The sequence below is a fragment of the Equus przewalskii genome, chromosome 4, assembly GCF_037783145.1.
Source record: "Equus przewalskii isolate Varuska chromosome 4, EquPr2, whole genome shotgun sequence".
Classification (NCBI taxonomy): domain Eukaryota; kingdom Metazoa; phylum Chordata; class Mammalia; order Perissodactyla; family Equidae; genus Equus; species Equus przewalskii.
This window is the reverse complement of record NC_091834.1, coordinates 47,427,928-47,452,060: the sequence shown is the minus strand read 5'-3', so window position 1 is coordinate 47,452,060 and position 24,133 is coordinate 47,427,928. Positions and strand designations below refer to the sequence as shown.

Here is a 24,133-nt window from a genome sequence, read left to right as displayed (position 1 = left end):
AATATGAGAGTCTAATTGTGAGAGTATGATGAGAATATTCAGAAAACATCAAGAGAGTAAGAAAATGAGGGAACCAGGAGAGAAGATTGTAGCAGAGAGTGGAATGTTAGAGTTTGACTTGATTTCAGAATTGATTAGTTCCAGAGGAGGGTAAAGTCCAGCCTGCAGCCATGGATGTAGGGGGCTCAACTGGTGCAGAGGAAGTTCACTAGCTGGCAGGAGGTCAAGGACCTCTGGGGATGGTTTATTATGTGTTGTCCTTAAAACCACCCAGGATAATTGCAGAGTCTTTATGAAACAGTTGCTATGGGACAGCAATGAATAAGGGTTGAGGAGAGAACTATTAGATTCCATGGGCCTCAAATGAAAACAGATTCTACTTTGGGGCTGGAGGAATGATGTTTTTGATGGAAAGCCAAGAGATTTCCATAAAAAGTATAGAACCAGTAATGGGTAAGAGAATAAGCAACCTCTTTCCAGAATTGTTAGAGGGAAAGCGGCAGCGACTTGGAAAAGAAAAGGATAATTTGTTTACTTTAAACAAAAGTTCTGGATAGTCCAGTGAAAAGTTTTAGAAATGAGGTGAGTTATGGAAGAGCAATTGAGGAGAAAGAAATCAGAAATAAGCAGGGGATAGTGATAGTTAGAAAAGATAGAAGACTAGAAACTTAAGTTTCTAACGTAAACTCTGGATTTGTGGGCAGGTTGTTTCTTTCAAATGGTTATAGAATGGTGACAAATGACTTGTGATCAGAATATAAAAAGAATTTCTATAAATCAATAATAAGCAACAAACAATTTGATTCAAAACGGCAAAAAACGTAAACAGGCATTTGTACAAAATAATTACAGTCATGCGTCGCTTAACGACGGGATACATCCTGAGGAATGTGTTATTAGGTGATTTTGTCATTGTGCGAACATCATAGAATGTACTTACACAAACTGAGATCATATGGACTCCTATGTACCTAGGCTATCTGGTACTAATCTTGTGGGACCACCGTCAGATATGCAGCCCTTCATTGACCAAAACATCCTTATGTGGCACAGGACTGTACACAGAACTCACCTATGAACATATATATACCCACAGTTATTACTCGTCAGAAAAATGCATATTTAAATCTCAATAAATAACACTATAGATCCATCAGAATGATTAAGACAATTTAAAGTCCTAAGTCTTGGAAAGGATATGAAGCAATCGCATTATTGATACATCGCAGGTAGGAGAGTAAATTGGTTCAATCTTTTTAGAATGCTGTTAGGCAGTAGGCTCTCTGTATTTGAATCCTGGCTTTTTGAATCCTGGTTTTTTCACTAGTTTTATGATCTGGGCAAGCTATTAACATTTTATACCTCTATATTCCATTTGTAAAATGGAATTAATGAATTAATTCATGAAAATTGCTTAGAATTATGCCTACGATATAGTAAGTACTCAGTTGGTATCCTCTAATATTGATATTATTGTAGGTTTTATGTTGGAACTAAGAAAGTGAATTTCAACATTTTATTATAAAAGGACTAGGCATTTATTAAATACAATTTGTGGAAACATATAAGAATGAAGAGAAAAATTTTCAAAATCTCTAATGCAGTTATATAAGAACCATTATTAATATATAAATAGAACCACTATTAAAATTTTCCTTTTGATTTTTAGATGTATATTTTATGACATTTTTGTAATTAAATTAATATGGCACATGGCATTTTATTTGTACACTTAAACTGATATCTTTAAATGTTTATGCATTTCTCTATGCTATGGAATATGACTATTAATGGCTCCATAATATCTCAAGTGAAGATTTCATAAGTTAGTTAAAATAGTGTTTAAATCTAGCATGCTTGCAATTCCTTATTTTGTTATTATAAATAACTCTTTAGTAAACATCTTTATGAAGAGTGGCTTCTCCTGATTACTCTCTAATCAATACTGCAAAACAGTGTTATTTTTTCCAATACTGTATTATTTTGTTCTACAGATGACTCAGATTTCACAATTGTTGAGTTCTTTCTGTCCTGTAAACATATTCCCAAATCAGGAACATAGTAATTAGAATATTTCCTAAAACTAAAAGTTAGTTTTAGAATAAACTATTAATTGTTTAAACATTTAAAAACTAATTTTAGATGATTAAGTTACCTTACTTTTAAACAGTCATAGTATTATCAGAACATACAGTAAAAGTAGTATTCATTGGCAGGAAGTGATATAATATAAAACTATCAGAACATACAGTAAAAGTAGTATTCATTGGCAGGAAGTGATATAATATAAAACAGAGATTATGTCCAGCATTGTGCCCCTTTTGGACCAATTGTGGTGTGTTCTTCCTGGAATACTTTCTCTTGTTATGATATCCTATATTGCATTAAATATCAACAAAGTAAATAAAGTTTGTTAGCTCAGAGAAAGGAAAAACAAAACTATTTGGAAAATATCAATTTTAAATGTATTTTTTCGATTTGATCTAAATGGTTCCAATTCTACCTCTCTTCCTTCTTCACTGTGACTTTGCAAACTTGGCCAAGTTGTGGTGTTGCTGAAGCAGCAATTTACGTCTCTCTCCGCATAACACTCTCAGAGAACCATATGTCTATCTTAACTTCTCCTCTACTTCCGATCTTGCTTTCTCTTCCATAATTATAAGAATTCTACTAAATTATGCGTTGTAGATATGGTGATTAAGTCTTAAATAGCATAGAGTATGTTAATCTTTCCTTAGAGCATGTGTTGAACCAAGTCATTACTCCTCAGTGGTGTCAGAAGGTCTGTTAGGGAGTGGCAGTATAGCGTGTGTTTCTTTTTCACAGTCTGAGTATTATGGGCTCTTTCTCTTCTGTCTGTCACCTAACTCTAACCAGCAACAGTTAATAATGACAACTTCAATACTAAACATCAACTAAGTAAAGGAGGGAGGGAGATATTTGAATTCTCTGTGATTCTGAAATTCGGATTTTGAATTCTCTGTCACCTTGTTTCCTATACTAGTTATAGAGCTCCCAGAAGTGTAGAGTCTGGTGGAGAGGTGTGAACAGTTGGCTAAGGATGTGACTTGCAATACTGAGCTTCAGATTTTATTTAACCTCATTTTGGCTGCTTTACCTTCTTTTCCATTTACCTCTCTAACCTTTAACCACAGTTACTGAAGTCATCTATGTTCTTGAAATCCTTTACGTAATGTACTATGTGGTTTGTGCCTGTGCAATTTCTTTTTGTCTAAAGAGTGGGGACAAAGCACATTGTCAGTGCTCAATAAATGTTTCATCAATGTCATTACTTAATATTCATTTAATTAATATTCATTATAGATCAATTCATAATTGTCATCATAGTAATGATAGGCAAAAAGGAATCTCATTTTTTTCCATATTTTGAAACTCTAACCTAGACTCAATTTCATGGTATTATTCATAAAGGATAGCTACTTTTTATTTATTTTTTTTTTAATGTGTAGAATGAAATTCTGAATGTTTCTATATTTTTTGCCAATGGTTTTCTGATTCCAGTTCCGATGAGGAACACATTAAGCACTAGAGAGTTATAATGTTTACAAAATACGTGTACATTCATTTTGGTTGGGCACAGTGTTCCTGTACCTATACTTAAAGGGATATAGTCTAAGAAGTGGGAAAGTGACCCTGCATCACTAAGGGATGATTCCATCATCTATATTTGTGAGATGAACCAGTTATCTTTTACATTGCCTTAGTTAGACTGGTTTTGCCAGTTTCTGATGAGCCCATATTTATGTTAGCCTAGGCTATATTACATGGAATATGTATACTTATAAACAAGGTGTAATTTAGAGGAAAAGTTCACATATTATGGCTAATTATATCTTTTCTACCTAAATAAATATGGTAGAGATCTATTTTTAGGAATCTAAAATACTATTTTTAGTTGGTTTTTTGATAGGACTGTAAAATATTTCTACAAGTTCCTATGATATTTATGCCTAAAATATATCTGTAACCAGAGTAAGTTATTATAATTTTTTAAAGAAAATGCACTTATACTCTGTCAGTTTTGTCGTGATTTATAGAAAAGCAAAAACAAAAGGCTGATATGACAAAAACTGGAAGTTCCGTTAATTGAAAATCTTCTGGAAATCTGAAACGTGTAGCCAAAAATGAGCATTATTTAAAGAAGGATTAAAAATACTTAAAATCTAAAATCTATGAAATAGGCTCAAACAAAACAAAGAATATCATCTGTGTCTGATTTTAAAGTGAAGAGGTGAGATATATATTAATGAATTTTTATTCTACAACTTATTACCAACAGTATTCCAGAAAGCTTTTATAAACACACAGTACGCAGCAATGTAAAACATGGTAAGTTTGTGCCAAAATTACGTTACACATAGAAATTTATGTCACAATATCCTAAAATGTTGACAGAGGTAGTTTGCAAATTTGTCCCTGAGTTTCTTACTAGCCTTAGGAAAAAGGGGGAAATACAAACTTGACGGTTTTCACAATATAAAACCAAACCATTGACTGAGAGGAAACACTTTTTATTGTTATTGTTGTTACTTAGACCCGAGTTTAATTTCTTCCATGTGAAAGTGTGTTGGTAGGGAGTCTACCTCAACAATATTGCTAGAATCAGTGTAGTAGTGTTGGTTTCCTTAAGTTTCGCTTTTTTATAACATCTGTCAATGTAGCCTGATGGCTTATAGCCAAAGTACGTTTTAGTATAAATAAGTCTACCTGTTGCCAAAATCAAATAGTAATAATTCTGCAAAAAGAAACAAGTATCACAGTCAAAGTTTAGATGGATGTCATACATGAAGATTTATTGCATTGGGCAGAAGAAAATGTTAATAGCAATTGTTTTACATGGTCAGGAATACTAAAGAAAACATCTACTTTGCAATATACTGATTTGAAATGGATAATTGGAAGGTTAAGAAAAGATGTAGAGAAAAATGATGTCTTAGCACAGACTAAAATACATCAGATCCTCATGGAGGATGCTGAATCAGTAATTGAAAGGAGAGGATTAGGAAAATCTCCTGTGATGCACAGGTATTAAGGTAAAAAGAGAGCACGCTGTCCCTAAACAAAAACTGAAAACTAAAGTATTCTCTTAAGTTTAAGTAAACTGAAGAAAATCAAATTGAACTATAAAGAACCTACGTTTCGGTCACTCATCTACTTAATAGAATTTCCATGCAACACTGTTTGTTTGACAAAATGATTCCAAAGTTTGCCTGGAAGAATAAATGTGCACAAACGCATTATAAATTCTGAGAAGGAAGAGTAATAAGGAAAGAACTGTTTTAAGAAATTTTAAGAATATGTTTATTAAAATTACAGTGATCAAAATAATATAATACTTGCTCTAGAACAGATAACGAGCTAGTAGAAAGTCTAAAACATATTGAACTATGTGCAACAATGTAGTATATGATGAAGGTCGCACATCAAACCTGGCCGAGATGGTGGGGATCAGTAGTATTGAGATTACTTTACGACCATGTGGGAAACTAAATAAATTCTACTTAAACCTGTTCCAAAATAAATCAAACATGGATTAAAGATTTAATTTTTGCTTATAGAAGGTCTTTTTACCTTTTTCATAAAAAGGGAAAGATAAAAAAAAAATGTTGACCGACTTGACCAATCAAAAATTTCTGTAAAAAATGGCAAAGACCAAAACTTACAAATCAAGGTAAACATAAGCATTATAACAAGAAAAGTTCTCTTTTGTGAAATTAATGCAAATAACTAAAAAGTAATTTAAACACCTAAACCTCATAAATAATCAAGAAATGCAAATTAAAACAGTGAGATATACTTTTTCTATCCATTTTGGCAAATATTTTTAAAATGATAATACTCAGTGTTGACAGGATGTGCAAAATCGGGTCTTCTCAACGTTAGTGAGTCTAAATTGCCACACTGTGTCGTGAAAGCTCCCAAATACCTGAACCTCTGTGTTGGCATTTCTGTGTGCCCTCAAAGGAAGACTGGGGTTAGGGCAGGGCAAATATCCAGATCTAACTGCATTACAGTAGAAATAAATGCTTTATATCATTTCCGTCTTCTAACTTTTAAATTTTGAGTGCAATAAAAATCAGAATCCCCTCACCACTAGACATTTACGGATATATTCCACCTTGCAAAGGTAACCTGTGGTTTTAATGATTCCAGATGAAATGGTGGTGATCATAAAGTATTTATGTATATGCTTTCCTCTGTTTTATTATTAAATATAACTTGTCTATTCTCAACTTTTGCTTGAATCTTGAGCAAGAATTGATTGAGATGTAACTTTTGGTCTATACATCAATTTCATGCATAGTGCGATGATTTTTGACTCATTCCTGTCTTTGTTCCCTAGTTCAACCTATGTTTCCCCTTTATGTGGAATAAGGATAGTTTAGTTTTGTCTAGACCTCCATGCCCACTCCTAGCTATTCAGTCTAGATGATAAAATCTATCATTTCAAATTCTGTTGCTAATACTCCCAGGAGCTTTGACCAGTTTGGCCTCATTTGCCCAAGGAAACTCAAATCCTGGAGGAATACAACTCACCACCTTGTGTTTTATTCCTTATTACATTACTCCTATTATATCCCAACCACAAGCATTTTCAAATTCTTTTATTTGGTTACCGTTTCTCCAACATCCTTGAGTATTCCACTGCCTATATTCCTCTGATTTCTTCTGTTCTATCATTTTCTGCTTCTCTCTCCTAGAACTCCCCGTTTTTCTCCTTTCATGGCATTTGTCACAATCTGTAATAATATATTGATTCATTAATTTACAGTTGAAAAAACTCAAGGTGTAATCCAACATACTTAGGTTAAGTAGCACTTGACAGCACCCAGACTTGAGCCCAGCGCCGAAACTTCTCTGTTTTTACTCTTACTTGAGTGTCTGTCATAGAACCCCTACTAGAGGAAGGGCTGTTCTTTCACCTGTGCAATGCTATTTTCTGGATTTGTACATGGATGTGGTCTTTGTCTGCCTGTTAATGTAGCCATAAGTATATGCAAGTGTGAAGGACACTCACTGTCAGGTTTCCCTCCTTCTTCCTCCTCAACCCACATTATTCTAATCTTTGACTGTAAAATTGGTCTAAAAATGTTCTTACCATCCATCCTACATCCAATGGCACTCTTTTTGGTTGGATTCCCCAGGAGCAGAGCATGAAGCAGGGATTCAGCTGTGTGTGATTTATAGAGGGAGGAATGTTTCTTTATAAAAAAGATCTTTAAGGGAGGGAGGAAATAGGAAAAGAAAGGGGCATGCTTTGAGCAAGGAAGTGGTCACAGGGAGACTTTAAGCCTTGGCCTGAACCTTGGGGAATCTGGGACCAAATCATACCATAGAAATGCTGTTAATTGAAGACAAAGGGGCTGACTTTTTCTAACCCATACTATTCATTCAACAGCTGTGACCTCCTCCAGGATAGGAGATGCTCCCAGGAGAGCCTGCTCCTGTGAGCAAAAGATAATTCTTCAGGAAATGGGACAGTTAGAAGTTCTCAGCAGTCAGCACACTTAGCGTTTGGGGATACGCGCCACGGGCAGGTAACAAGGATTTGCTTTGGGCTACCAACAGCATCTGCTAGACATCCTTTCCAAGAGTGATCTTTTTTGAATTCCCTTCAGCATTTGACAGTATTTGAAATGCTTGGTTCTCATATTATGTAATGCTCATCTAACACATTTCTACTAGTTTTTCTTCTATTTCTCTAGCCACACTTTATCTATATTGCTAAATTCCTAGTCCTCTTTCTATTCTTAAAAATGCATAGGTTTCCATTTTTAATTATGTTCTCTTGTCATTATATTCTATGTAAATGATCTCATCCAATTCCATGGCTACAACTACCACTTTTGAATATGTCTGTGTAAGCTTGTTCCCTCCCTCCTCTAGATCAAAATACTCAGCTTCATGTAAATTTCCTCTTGGATGTCCCACAGAGGCCTCGACACACCAAAAACTGAACTTAAAATGTTTCTTGTGAAACTGTTCCCTGTGCTCATTGAATAGCACCACCATCATACCTATCACTCACACTATAGGGGTTTCTCTCTTTATCTCTAGTGTCTAATACAATTTAATATGTAGTAGATGCTCATCAAATTTTACTGAGTTAATGAGTAACATTCAGCCAGCTCTTTTCACTCCCATGTGTTATCACTCTTTTTCCTGAGTCAAGAAGAAATACATCAAACAGTGATACAAATATCAAATAAGAATTAAAATAAATGTGTGACACAGAGGCTTTCTTTAAAAATCATTAATAACCATGCCAATTGAATTTTATTGTTACAAGCTAATAAAATTGAGTTTACATTATGTGATGACGAGATAATATTAGTGGATGTCAAACAAGCATTGTTTTTAGTTTCTGGAGTGGAACTTGAAGTATTTTATAGTTGTTACTAAATTATGGAAAATTTATGGTTGCTGTGTTGTTGTAGTTATATAAAATATCCAATAGATGGTACTGTGAAATGCATGATATTTAAAATAAAGTGGTATTGCGAGTAAAGAGCTTAAAAGGAGCGTTTCAGAATTCTGAGGAGAATCAAGACATTTTCCTCTGGATATTAAATTATATTTAAAGTCTGATTTTTAAAACTATAGCTTAAGCAATACAGCAGTCTCTGTAAAATATCATAAATATTCACTCAGCGTAGCTCAGAAAATGAAAATTGATGTTTACTACTATATGGGACTTTAAAATTGTTCGTCTTCTATTAGTAGGATTTTTTTGTTCTTTTTTGTGGTAATTACCCTTAGTTAATGTGGTAGTTTAGTTAATGTTACTCAAATCACTGCATTTTCAGCAAGCAACTATAGCTGCATGTCTTTGTTACTAAAATTCTACAGAAACTTTTATGTTAAAAATAAAGCAAACTCGTGTGAGACAATCTCCCTTCTTGCTTAGCAAGAGTGAGTCCATTATTTTTTTCATTTTTTAGTCTTTGCCAAGACCAGTCTAATATCTGAATGAAACATTACACCATTTTGTAAATATAACCTGCATTCAGAACATTTAGAAAATATATTATTTTATGGAGTTAAAGTTTCTTTTAAAATAAAACAAGCAACCGTTTAAAAACCAGTTGGAATTTACTCCTAAAGAGCATATGAAAAGTAGCAATTTTATAGATGGCCTATTTATCTTAGTTCTCATTCAGAATTTCCATTATAAAGTGGTCATGTCTCTTTGTAAGAATGAACGACAGATTTTGATTAGCAGAACTAAGTTTTATAAAACTTATTTCTAAAGCTAAAAATGTCTGAGTAATTATGTGATAATGTAGAAAGCTTGAAAATCTCTGTATGTCTTTATATAGTATTACAGATAGCTTTTTAAAATTTTTGCTACTGTTTATGATATTGTTTTTGAATAACACTAAGTATTCCTTTCTGTTAGGGTTATTTATTAATTAATTTATACAATAAACTTTTATTGCATATGACAACATGCCAGGTACTAGAGAAATCAAGATAAATAGGTGTTAAGAAGAATGTTTTTACATGAATCAGTAGCTTCTTGTGGGCTATGCATCATATGTCTCTCAGCTTCTTTATGCATTTACTATTTTTTCCATATTTTATATAATCTGAAAGTGTGATGTAATATGCATTCTCTTAAAAAAGAATATATTCTTAGGTGCATGTGGATGTTCTGCTTAAAAAATATGCTATTGAAATAACTTGAGCTAGCTTAAGTGATTGAGGCTATTTTCTTTATCACAAAAACAAAAATAATTAGTGCTTTTGTAAGTCTAGGCTTTTGCGACCATTATCTCCTAAGCCATATTAAAACACATATGTCAGATTTGTAATAGAAAGGTCTGAGATGAACAACTAATTCCCTGGATACCTATAGTTAAAAATGATTTCTCTCCACCACTATGTGATGATAACATCTTTATGGATTCATCAGGGAATAATGGGGCTTCTAGAAACCTACTCAGATTCTTGAAGATTTTGTATGCATTGTATACTACACTCTTTTCAAAAACAATGACACACTGATTCCTTTATCCAGATTTCCTAGTATCCCGGATGTACATAATATTACATGGCCAAGTTCCTACTTGAGCTAAATGGGTTTAAATATAAACTGTGCATGCAGATCTCAAGTGATAGTCTCTTAATAGATGTCAGATACTCTTTATTGCTGCCCTCTTTTATTTCAGTAACATTTTAATTAATTCACACTGATTGAATAAATGTACATTGAGACTTGTTTCCTAATGAGGGCGCATTTAGAGGAAAGGTTTTGCATCATTCTGATATCCTGTGGGTAATTATATTCTAATTATATGGTCGGGGGAAAAGAGTCTATAACTCTGTGCTGATATTGTTCGTTGGACCCAATTAATTACATGCACATAATGAAAGTTCATGATAAGGTTGACTGGCAGTCAGTGTAAAATTTTAACTCAATTGAATCTTAGCCTAATGTGAGTACAGAATTGGACTTTAACCTGGTTACAAAATGCTTTGGTGTGAGATCAGTGGATATTTAGAGGGGCAAACGATGAGAACAAATTTCATTACAACTTATTTGTTTTTTAATTCAAGGTCTTTGCTAAGATTGATGAAAAGGAAAACTTAGCAACCTAATGCTTTAATTCTAAATATTATTATCAATATTCTTTCATTACCTAGAGTGATTTTTCTGTATTTTGGAAAGCAGCAGTACGTTAACGATACACTGATACATTTCTAGAATGAGTTCATGTATTTGTTAAGAGAAAGAACAGGCATAACAGGAAGTATTATTGATTAATTTTATGAACATAAATCCACTAGGTATTAATCTATTACAATCAGATTTTTTTTGAGAGTGCTTCTCTATTGCAAACCATTAACCACATTTAGATCCCTGTCCCAGGCATTCACAAGCATAATCATATATACATACACATACTCATAAATCACTATCTGTTAATTATCTGTATGTAAAGTATGAGGTCTAAAGAATTATCTGAAAAAAAATAATCAATAAGATGTGTGTTTTGTTTTCAAACGGGTTCGGGGATGGTTAAATCTGATGTTTAAGAATTTTGTAATACTTTAAACAAAAAACTGTGGCTGGCCCGGTGGCATAGTGGTTAAGTTTGCCCGCTCTGCTTCAGCGTCCCAGGGTTCACAGGTTGAGATACAGGGTGTGAACCTACGTACCACGTGCTCATCAAGCCATGCTGTGGCAGCATCCCACATACAAAATAGAGGAAGATTGGCACAGATGTTAGCTCAGGGCCAATCTTCCTCACCAAAAAACAAAAACAAAAACAAAAAACTAAAGTAATCTCTAAATATCAACTCCTATCCTTCTTTGGCTCAATTTCATTGTTTTCTTTACTCCAAGTTTGGAAAGGATGGTCTCTAGGATTGAGGAGAGTAGCAGGGAGGACTTCGTTCTTCTCTTCTAAGCCTCCTCTCCCTCCCTCTCCCTTTTTCTCCACTGCTTTCTCTCTTTGACCTCTTCTCTTCCTTCCTGCATCTTTCCTTCTTTCCCTTGCTTCTAAAGGCCCTAAAATAGATGTTTTATTAAAAAAAAATCCGTTGGTTCCCATCTACTTATTAGCAACAAAAATGGTTTCATTTGAAGAAATTGCAAGCACTCCTTTCTTGCTGAGCTTTAAGTAGGCAGTGGAAACTAAAGGAATCATTTGGGTTCTAAGGTTAATGAAACAGTTACCAGTTATCGAGAACTTAAATTAGCCAGACATCCTTCTAATCCTAACATTATGTTGCCCACTGTACATTTGAGTAAAGTGAAGCTTAAAGAGATTAAGAAGTGTACCTAAAATCACACAACATGCAGAAGCAATACTTGCTTTACCCCAAATCCTATGTTCTAAACCTATTTTTCACGTTCGTACTGCAGTCCCCAACAGTTGGTGAGGGAGGCATGAAATAAATTTAGGGGATCTATACCTGCATTTCAAAAAGGAATGGAAAGAAAAGCAATGGAGTAAAGTAAAGAAGAATAGAAGTGAAGAGAAGAGAATAACAGAATGTATCAGAGAGCGGGGCACACAGGGTAAGTGGTCTTTGTGAAATTATTTTACAAGTATGTAAACATACAAATATTCTTCTTGTGGATCAGAGCTAAAAAGAAATTGAAGAACCCTTCTTCAGCCATATTGGCTTTTGATGATTTTATGAGACCTAACCAATAATGGTTTTAGTTCACTAATCAAATAGGCAAGACATTAACAATGACATTAGAAAGGGTTTCACTTGTTCTCGTTGATTCCTTTTATATGTAGATATCTATGTTCGAAATGATTTGGATATCTCTGTAAAGATAAATTTTTTAACATTTTCGTTGAAAACATCTGGTGCCCCTTAACTTTCTAAATATCCATTTTACTTTCCCAGAAGGTTCAGTGAGCTTCCTTTCTAGACACAGACATGCACACCTAGTGAGGGAGCTGTTAAGGAGGGAGACTCAAACTCCCTTCTCTGAAATATCTTCAGAAGAAAACTCTGCAAATATGCATAAATGATCACATTTACAAGAGTGAGAATAGTATATTTTTGTGAGCAAAATATTTTTCTGAGATAATATTTTGTGGGGGTAGTGAAATCATCTCAGTTAAAACTTTTTTTTGTGGTGAGGAAGATTGGCCCTGAGCTAACATCTGTTACCAATCCTCCTCTTTTTGCTTGAGGAAGATTGTCCCTGAGCTAACATCTGTGCCAGTCTTCTTCTATTTTTTTTGTGGGACACCACCACAACAAGGTTTGATGAGCAATACAGAGGTCTGCGTCCAGAATCCAAACCTTCAAACCCCAGGTCGCCGAAGTGGAGTGTACAAACTTAACCACTATACTAGTAGGCCGGTCCCTCAGTCAAAACTATTTTTACTGTTAAACTTATTTTGATGCAAGCTTAAAAATTTGACTCAAGTGAGAAGTGGTTAGGTAAGGGACCTTGGATAAGATTATATTATGTGTACCTTCTAAAATATTTTATTTTAGATTGTTACACTTTAATTAGATATGCCCAAGTGCCATTGGAAAAGAAAAACAGTTTATAATTCTTCCAGTTGACATACTTGCCATACATTGAAGTCATCTTTGATTAAAGATGTTAATAAAGACACTAGTAGTATAAAAATTATTTCACTCTCATTTGCTTTCTAATTTGTATTGTGTTCCTATGTGTGAGTGTCTGCACTTAAGGATCTGCAAAATCATAAAAGTTTAAAAGAATTATGAAGCTGAAATGTGAAAATAAAATTAATGCAAAGCAAATGTATTTAATCTATATATCCTAGAGGTGCTGTTGATACATTTTATTTATTTGTTTACATAATGTATGAGAGAAGAACAGCTTCCCCTTTCAGGCTGAGACGCTTTACCATTTTAGGAAGACCATTGTTCTTTTCCCAAATATGCTTTTCTCTCTGTCTCCCACTTGTTTATTTATGCAAGAGATATCCAATTGTAAACAAGGAAAACAAGCTATTTAAAATAGCTTTATTTGGCTACTTTAATTTGCCATTGCACTGGAAGTTATGATGTTAGATTAAGCCATATTGATATTGAAGTCAGTTCTTTCAGGCAGAACAGATATACATTGTGGTTTCAGAATACTCTGCAGCGTTCATCAACATTTTAAAATAATTTGATTTCCAAATCACTTAAAAAATATAGATATGGCTAAAAAAGAACGCCCTTTAAAAACAATTCTTGTTAAACCTGCTGTTGTTTGAATAAATGGAGCCTAGGACAAGGAAGTGATATATTTGGATTCTCTAACTAACTTTATTTTCTTGAGCTAGTCAGCTCATCTTTCTGAGGTTCAGTTTCCCAGTCTGAGAAATGGAGTATCTTGATTTAGTGGGAGGATTAAATGAGACAATAAACATAATGGCAATTTTTCAAAAATAAGAACATTTTTGTATAGGTATAAGTTATAATTCTGTTAATTTTACTTTAGTCTTGAAATAACTGATGACCCTTTTAATGGGAGTACTGTTCTCTTATTATATTTTTAACTAAGTCAAACTTCCAATAATCTCTCCGACAAAGATTTTTCTTTGTCCTATGACAATTTGGATTAAATTGTCAATTTAAAATGATTACAGGTTAGAAAATATGAAGACAAGAGATATCTCAATACTTTAGAATAATAGGATTTTTAAAAATTCTTTGATATTAGGTTGAACTTAATAAGTGCCCTGAAGGCAGATGCATCTTTTAAACTAATTATCTGTACTGTGTATTCTATTTAATATTAAAATGATACTGATTAAATAAAATCAATCACATTCTTCTGTAGTCACAACTCACATTTGATTAAATACAAATATACAGTTCCTGGATTAATTCTGATTAAAAATATATTACATTTAGAATTGTACACTCATGATAACTTTCAAAAAACCAAAACATTTACTCTACTCATCTTTGATATTTTAAAAATTATAAACAGAAGAGTAAAAATGAAGTAATATAATAATAAAGTAATATAATATCTGAATTTGTGTTCTAACAAGTTGCTTCCTTTCCTTTTACCTAGATACCATGGTTTTCTTATTATAACTCAGGGATAAGCTACTGATGGACATGTTAATTTAATACACACTCTTTGCCTATGCATCTTGATTGTAAGTGAGCTCATATATATGTTGTTCCATCACCTTTATTCTTGGAGTGAATTTCTGGTGTTGCTCTCAGACGTCTAAGTGTTGCTGGGGAAAATTTTCAGAGCTGATGGCTTTCTCTCTTACATATTTATAACTTCTTGCTCCAGCTGAGCCCTTAATTTTGCTTGATCCTGTTACACATCCTTAGTCGACTGCTTTCCCATTCTCAGAGAAGTAGTGCCAAAATCTCTGCTATTTCCTTACTTTCTTCATCTCGCTACCTCTCTGCAAACCTCATTCTCTCTCAGTGGATAACCCATATCCCCAATACCCTTAGAAAGAGGAAACCTGCAAACATGAATAGCCGTGAATTACCAATTCTTTACACAAGTGGTAGCAAAGCGGCAGCCAGGGCTCAATTTCATCCCACAGATTCTTTTGCGGGGCCTTAAAATGGGATTTTTATTATCTATCTATGCTTTTTGTGGGATCAGGCCACAAAATCCAGTATATCCCCAACCTATATTCAGTAAATGTTATTACATTGCCATGATTTTATAGATGGATGGAATGTATATATGACTTTGTATGGATGTATATACATATTTACAACAGTGAACACACGTAATATATATTTTATTAAGTTGAAACTTTTGAATGTAAATCGCAGGTGATATGACACTACATCTCTCAATACTTCAGCAGGCATCTTCTAAGATTAAGACAATCTCCATACAATTACAGTACTGTTATTATACCTAAGAATATTAGCAATAATTTCATAATATCAGTCATTATCCTTTCTATATTCAAATGCCCACACTTGTCTCAAAAATGTCTTTTATAGCTTTCTATTTTTTTCCATTCGTGGTAGAGATGGGGTGGAGGATCTCTTTGAGATTCTTTCACTCACTTTGTTGTTATTCTGAACCATTTCGATAGCTGTCATCTTTTCACTGGGCTTTCCATTGCCTTAGTCTGTACAGACATAGGTACAACGAGCATAGACTTTTCCCAAGGTAGAAGACATCTGTGACTCATGCCCTGGAGGCTGCTTGATAAGCATCTTAGTTTGGCTGCTTGAGAGTTTCTGGGACTTTTCTGGGCCCATGCTGTAGAATAGGATAAGGAATCATAGGATAAGTCACTTAATCTGGATTTGAGGGAGAACAAGCATTAATATATTCTAATAAAGATGGAAGGACTACATTCATGTGTTAAAATGTTTATTCAGTTCTAAGCTTCAACCAAGAGCTGAGAAAGAAAAATAGTAAGGCTGACAAAAAGCTTTGAGCTGATCCAGATTGAAGCTAGCACAAACATATCCCCCACCACCAATTGCCGCAGGTGTTATGTAGACTGACTTGAACTCATAAGTCAAGGATGTTACTGGAATCAGGAAACTGTCAGTGAAAGTTCTATTAAACCTGTTGTCAATCCATCTGAGAAGTGATAGCAGTTACTTCCATAGGGTTATCTTGTCAATGGGTTAGTTGATCTGAGTTCATCCTCCCACACTTCATGAATTCTTTTGACTAAAAATCTCCAGCTGCAGTATTTTTTACTAACATTATGGAAATATCGTCTAGATAGAATTGTCTTCCTGGACATCTTAATTTTCTCTAGGGCTGCCCTAGATCCTTTCTCCTTCTGTTCCACTTTTGGGTGCTTTGAATCCTTCTAGTCCATCTCTATGCTGAGCAGCTATAGCCATCTAAGGCCTCCTTTACCTCAGATGTAGCTGTTTATTCTTTGGTTCTTGCTGAATTCCTGAAGTTCCACTGGGTAAGGATTAAACTAATATCTACGCTTTCAGACTTTTCAGACCCATCTCGGGGACCAATCAGAGTCCCCTTCACGTAACTTGGTCCTGGGGAGGAAACTGGAATATGCTGACCACTCTCTCCTTTTCAGAGACACACAAATATCTGAGAACTCCTAGCTTCTCATCCAGCTTTTCTACTCCCCCCACCCTCCACCGTGGAAAAACTTTATGTAGTATTATGTGTGAGATTTGTCAACAATTCTTCCAAATTTTTCTAAGCACCATAGGACACAGGCTCTTGGAATTAGATAAACTTTTCTGTGTTTCTTGCCAGAAAAACAAACAAACAAACAAACACCTTCCCAATGGGACTCAGAAAAGGAGTGGTGGGTAACTGAAGATACACTGACATGATGACTTGCTTCAGTGTATTTCATTTCACCTTTTCTTTTAATTCTTTCAAGTAAAATCTTGCTACCTACTTGATTACATTTTATTGTTTCCTGATACTAATGGAATATTTTTTTTCTTATTTCCAGAATTTCACAAAATAAAATCAACACTATAAGCTATGCCCACATCAAAAAAGACACAGAGTTTTTTTAGGAAGGACTGAGAATTGGACTGGAAAATGGAAAAATGGGCTGGGTAAATGGGCAACTTACAAAATTAGTAGAAATGGTTTATGAAGGGTAATAGAATATGGAGATGAGTTCTTATTCCAAAATATGAATGTAGTACATGAGCGTTGTTGTACAGAGGTCTGTGAAGTTGGCCAAGGATGTGGATCAGTCTACTTTGGGCGGATGAAATTGTATTTTGGATAAGTAATTCTACAATCTAACCCACTCTGCATTAGAATGTTGCTTATTTTGTGAAAAGATATTCGTTTATTTAATGAAAGTAAGCAGAAAAATTATGACAAGGAAGTACATTTGATATTCACTTATTTCACAGGAGAATAATGATATAAGAAGCTTCAGCGGTATTTGTTTTCAGTTTGGCTTTCTTTTTCAGCTTTAATATGAACTTCTCTTTTTCAACAGACTCTGCCCACTTCAGGAGTTTCAGTCCCTGAGGTGCGTAATCAAAAAAGATTTTCACACTTGCAATTATAGGTCATTATACATCTTATATTGTTATAAAGAACATTTTGAACTGTTTCAGTGATCCACTAATATTAATTTGTACATCTTATTTTTTCTCATATTCTGATATTTGGAATCGGGGATCTGTATGTTTTCATCATGGGATAAACTTGAAGAATTTTCAATCTATGTTTGTGATAAGTGTTAAGAAAACAAAAATTTATGTGAAACAAAGTGTACAGAAAAAAATAAAGGTTACTTTGCAAAGAGTTTTGACCGGTGTATAAGAATAGCATCATTCCTGCTTGTCAAGTTAAAATGTAGATACCTTGCTGAAAACCCTAAATACGTGAGTCCTTTGAGCTATTAAAATGTAGCTTTCAATCATAGCAGGTTGAGAAATTCTTGCTCACTCTGAAGGGCCCATTACTTTAAAAAGAGTTCAGATACATTCACCATTTAGTATAAGATAGTGTATAGAAAGTCATTGGAATAAAAGTCACAGAATAAATGACCTTTATTTTGACAAAAATGTAGGCATGCCACAACATTTGTTTTAGTAAAGTGTTAGCTCTATCTTCGCATTGATAAAGTGAAGCCTGCATGTTGTTCGGTGACAATATCCTGTTCAATTGTATCATATCTAAAGGATATGCCCAAATGGTATTATTTTTCTTAAAATTATAATTGGAATTTGCTTGCTTAGGAAAAATATTATTTGTAAAATATGAGTACTACATAAGTTTTAGAAGATAATATAATTGCACAAAAATGTAATAACGTCTCTCCCCTCTCCCCTAAAAACAGTTTTCTAATAAATGTAGACTTCCTCATTGAAATTTTTAAAATTTTCATTTCATAACCAGAGTTATACTTGAAAATATACTTGGAGATATGCTTGAAATATAATGTTAATAATCAAAGAGAAATATTAAACATTTTATATTCTATGTCAGTTGATATCACTATTATCATAATTACTATAAAATAGAGATATTAAATTACATGCTTAAGTGACAAAGTTATTAAGAAGTTTATCATTTAATTATTTAAATGTAAAAGAATTAATTTTATACATTGAGGCCCTTGAGTTTATTTTTGCCCCATCATAGTCCATCAAGCAGATGGAGGCACTCTATTGGAGATTCAAAGTTTCTCTTTAGACCTGTTAATTTCTAAAGGTCTCCCATATTCAACTATATAATTTGTATTATGTAGATTGAATCAATAGACCAAATTCCTTTTTTCGTAATATGGTTTTTTCATTTGTTAAAAAGACAGCTTTTTTAAAAGTCTTCCTATACTGCCTATTTTTTTTCTGGAAAGATATATTGGTTTATGTTAACTTAAAGTTTCCACTATCCTCTGAAATCATTATATAACTCTTTTCAACTACGTTGTTCCAAAGATTTCCTGAAGCCCTTGTATGGGTATGTAAATGAATGAGTGTGTGAATATACATACATACACACACACACATATACAGAGACAAGAAGCCGAATGTTCCCCCATCAGGAACAATTGCTCATTGGTTTATTGAAAGTGTGGTTAAAGTGTATATGAGGGAACTTACAGAAAGATATATATGTGCCTCGAACGTTTTACTTAAATTATGGAAATGTATATTCACTGACTACACCTTTGACATAAGATCAAGGCCTTTTCCATGAGGTCAAATCTACTATTTGGAAATGGCATATAGCTTTTCTTGCATATGTCACCCGTGATACTCAGTTTCAGTTGTTTTAAAGTACAATAGAAACTCAAGGACACCTGTGAAAGAATTTGAGTGTAGAAAAAACTCTCTCGATTTGTATTATTAATTCTCAAAGCTTTTACTGTTGTGGTGTCCAGACCTAACTTGATGGCTCCTCCTACACACACACACGTACACATCTTGTATTATTGTGTGTTTCCAAAGCACACAAGTTATTTTTCATAAAAAGAAGTCATTTTACATGCACAATCCAATGGTTTAAGTAATAACTAATTTTCACAGTTACAATAACAAGATAAATTCCGCTTGCAACTGGCATAAACAGATTGGGGGCTACACAGAAATCACTATGTTGATCATTGAACTCAACTGGTAGAAAGAAATGAGTGTGAACATACAAGAGCGCTGCCTCCTGGCTTTTAACCTTTAGCTTCTCATGCAAAAGGAATGGAGAGTGAGTAAAGCTAAAGTACACACACACACATACAGAGTTTTGTAACGGCACTGCCATATGCTAGTGCCCAGCCCAAATTAAATGATTTTGGCATGGGCCTTCTCATTCCTAAATTTCATTTCCTCCAATCAGGATTTTTGAATAGAAATCTTATAAGAGTTTACACCCAATGTGAAATTGTCCCAGGAGAAAATATGTACATCTCGTGTAACGTGTGAGCCAGGACTCAAGGATCAAGTCACAAATTGCTCCTTCGAGTTTGGGAGGTGAGCGCACCTCCAGGTACTTGTAGGCTAGGCTTCATTCTGTCTAATTTGTTGCCTCCCATCTCCCCTAAAAGACCCAATCCAGATGACCACAACAGTTATGCCAGTGTGGTGACTTAGTGGACAAATACCGTACCATAAAGTGAAATACTTCTTCACAACACCCATCTTTATCATGATCTAAGCAGCGTACCTGGGTTAAACATGATAAAAAGTACGAATATTCTTTTTTTATATTTTAAAAATTACTGCCATTTACTGAGTGCTTATTTTATGCCGGTAACTTTATCTACATTTTCTCAATTCCTTACGATATGAAACTTCTCATTTTGTAGATGAATTCAACGATGCTTAGAGATAGTAAATAGCTTGCCCAAGTTTCCCCAGCAAATAGGAGACAAAGCTGGAATTTGGCCTCCTAGCTTATACTTTTGCCTTTGCCCAAAGTAATTTTTGTTTTTGTTTTTTAATAAGTACTTATTTAACCAATTAAAAAGAAATCGAAATCAATACTTTATATCATTTATTATATTTATGTTTAAAAGTTTATAAAATATTTTTTAAAGATCAAGATTACTTTGCTACTCAGTAATAATAAGTTTTGCTGCAACTTCCAAGGATTCCTAGTAGATTTAAAGCCTTTGCCATTTTTGAAATGAATTTGTTTCTCTCAGCAGGAAAATGCTCAAATCTTATAATAAGGTCACAATCATTAAAGGGGCAGCTTGCAGCTGTAAGTTGGTTTCTCGGAGCTCGTACCCCTTAAAAGGCTCAATGAATATGACACTTCTGCGTCAGGGAGATCTTTTATATTGTGAATATCCAAGTATCCTTGCGTTAAAATTCTAGAGTTTCTGGGAGATCCTTGTGGCCTAGCTGCAATGCAGAAAGAGAAAAGTCTCCATTCAGGCAAGTGGTGAAGTAGCGATAAAGCAGGTTCTAGGATTCCGGTGAAGGATGCTGTTGGCAGCAAAGCGCACTCCTCTCCTTTGTGGCTTGGTACCAGTCGAGGTGCTTTGCTCCAGCTTGTCTCTCCTGCTGAGACTGGACAAAAAGAAGAAAACCCCGTGCCTGAAGTAATCATCGCTTGCTGCTTGTAGTTTGTGAGTGATCAATAACAGCAGGCTTAAGTATTGTGGTAAACGTCCCTTTTGTGAAAGCAGTTTTCAGCAATGTAGAACTACTCCACCTCTTGAGAACCAGCATGATATAGAAAAAGATTTTTTTAGAGCACATATTTAAAGTGAGGTCTTTTTATTTCATTTATTTCATCTTTCTGTTTTCTGTGAATGGTCTTTTCAGCTTTTCTTCTGTGTTTATGAGGATGATTATTCTTTGGAATTCTAATACAATATATTCCCCAGTGAAGATCTATTGTGCTACTTGGAGAGTCTGAGGATCACAAAACATCGAGTTCTGTGTTAAAAGTGTCTGCCGCGTAGCAAACGCAAATGCTTGCTATTTGGAAACGCTGAAATATCAATAACTGCATTTGATATTTTGTAGTTATAGGTTCTATATTTTCTTTCTTTTTTTTAGTTGGAGTAGCTCTTTCAGTGTTTGAATAATTTTTATTGATTAAAACAATAATTTTCCAATTCTTTTTGTAACTGGGATAATTTATCTGGCAGAACAAAATTTGCCTTAATTATAACAAAGTAATTTATTTTGTGATTTTGAGCACCAAAACTTAAAAGAGCTAAAGCTGAAGTGATGAGCACTGCCCCCTGTTATCAGAGAGCAATTTTATCCTGAATAATGAGGCAAAATAAGGTTAGCGAGCTCTTCCTGAAACTTTTTGGTAACTTCATGACTGGGAGTAACTCTCTTCAATATTCGAATAGAGCTCTGCCAGTCAGGGTTAATTAGCTCCCCAAACAGCCTAGTGAAATGGTTCTGGACAGCAGATTTTTCAAGGATGCCATTGCTTCCCCCTTCCTGTCTCTTATACAGAATAGGAAAGATTTTTCTCAGTGGAAATGGGAGAAAGTATCCAACTTCCCTCTTGGTAGCTCATGCTGCCTGAATAAAGTATAGTGAATTATCTCAGAGAGACTTCTATACAATTTGAAAATAAATATAGAGCAAGTGAGTATCATAAAAAGAAACCCTGGGAAAAATTAAATGGTTATGAGTCTCTCCTGTTTTTAAATTTTCAGACGATTAATTCCACAAATTCCACCCACTAAGCATATTTCCCTCAAACAAAGAAACCACTTGGTTTGCTTGGTGTATGTGTGTTTAAAAAATGTTCATTTTAGTATTATCCAGGTTATTTAATGAAATTCACATACAGATAGATACTGAGCATTTTTTAATTTGTTACATACAATTATAATTATAGTTTTCAAAAATAAAACCTTATCAATTGAAAATTCTATTCAGGGTTTTAAAATTTGTTTTTGCTTTTTACAAATGTTACTATAGAGCAGTTGTTTAGTGTCTCCACAATTGACTCAGAGGGATGATTCCCTGGAGAGACATGAAGCCACTTAATCAACTGCTATCTGCTAGTTGGAGATTGTTTCCACACGGGAATTTCCCCAGCTACATGCACAGCCAAGAAAAAAATACTGTTAGTAGATTATTTGGTAGTTCTTTACTGATATATACTTATACATCTTTAATTTCTAGAATTACCTATATAAATAGTCCGGTCACATATACCCAGTTCCAATGTAACTAATCAACTTAAATTTTATTTAATTCTTGTAACCTCAGCATTTTAGGAATTAAATGATAAATAACAATTGCTGGACTATACAGCAGAATATAAAGTATATAAGATAAGGTATATCTTTCATATTGTGGATTTTTATAGGATATTATTATCATGTTTTATTTACCTGCAGGTAAGAACGCATAAATTATTCCCATACTCACCAATGGTATTACATTTTTGAACTCTTAAAACAAGCTATGGATTTTCCAATATAAACATTGAGCTTTACTTATTTAAACATGCACATGGTGTAAACTAGTGGAATTTTTTCATGTATATGCATTTGGAAATATAACAGACACTTTGCGTAACGGTAATATTAATGAACAGCGTAATAGGAAGACCACACCTATTTTACAATATTTGTAATAAATTTCATTTACTGAGCACATACTCTAATCCAGACCCAATGTTAGAACTTTGTACAATTTGCATTAAACTTTACCCAACTCTGAGAAATAGGTATGACTATCTCGATCTTGAGTAAGTAAATTCTCTAAGGTTACATACTATTTAGGGAGCAGAGATAGGATTCAACCCAGGCTTCCTGACTCCAAACCTCATTCTATAATGCAATCTTTCTAGGCATTATACCCTTAACTATCTACGGACAAAATTATAATTTGCAAGCTTCGAAAAAATGATCTATCTTTAAAAATATCAAATTTTTTGCCTGAAATTATGCTATATGAAAGTACATTATTTTCCAAAGAATATGAATTTCAGAAATCCTATTATGCCATCCATTTTCAGCCATACAAAAAATATATTCAGTGTTTTTGCACATGAAATTGCAAGGTAAATGGACTATACTGATTAGCATTTATTTTGATCTGAGATGTTTTCTGATCTACCCAACCCTAATCTATTTAAAAAGAGCTTTACTTTTAAGTCCACTTAAAAATATTTTCCCAAATTACAGAAATTGAAATGATACTCTGAAAAGCAAATATATGGACTAGGAATATATATCTGAATAAGCAATAGGAGATACGTGGCAGGCAAGCATTTAAGCACACATGGCAGACATTTAAGTGATCAAGACAATTTTTCACACCAAGCTGAGACATGGCCCACAAAGTCTTCTCAGCACAGTGCTTCAGGACCTTTACAAAATTTTGGATTTTTAATTATGATTCATTTATTTCTCCACTCATTTGTCCTAACTTTTGTCAGGCACTGATCTAGGATCTCATGTAGAACAGTGAGGCAAACATAGTCCTTTCTCTTATGGAGCTTTCATTAAAGTGGGAGAAGACCAGCCTTAAATGAATTAAATAGATAACATTTCAGGTTGTAATAAATTACAGGTGCTCATAGTTTAGTGGTTAAGATCGCTGCTCTCACCACCACAGCCCCGGTTCATTTCCTGATCGGGGAACCACACCACACCTGTCTGCTGGTTGTCAAACTGTGGTAGCTATGTGTAGCTGTGTGATACTGAAAGCTATGTCCCTGGTATTTCAAACACCAGTGGAGTCATCCATGGTGGACAGGTTTCAGTGGAACTTCTAG

General features: G+C 34.0%; 1 protein-coding gene across 9 annotated transcripts in view; it reads left to right on the top strand.

Annotated features, from left to right (window-relative positions):
• Window positions 1–24,133, top strand: part of DGKB (diacylglycerol kinase beta) — a 675,150-nt gene that overhangs the window by 229,490 nt on the left and 421,527 nt on the right. For 5 of the 9 annotated variants that reach the window (XM_070615803.1, XM_070615805.1, XM_070615802.1 and 2 more), the window contains one exon: window positions 17,418–17,450. The exons of the other annotated variants lie outside the window; for them this stretch is intronic. In XM_070615803.1, the coding sequence (XP_070471904.1) occupies window positions 17,418–17,450 (33 nt within the window). The remainder of the gene's footprint in view (window positions 1–17,417; window positions 17,451–24,133) is intronic. 9 annotated transcript variants of the gene reach the window in all.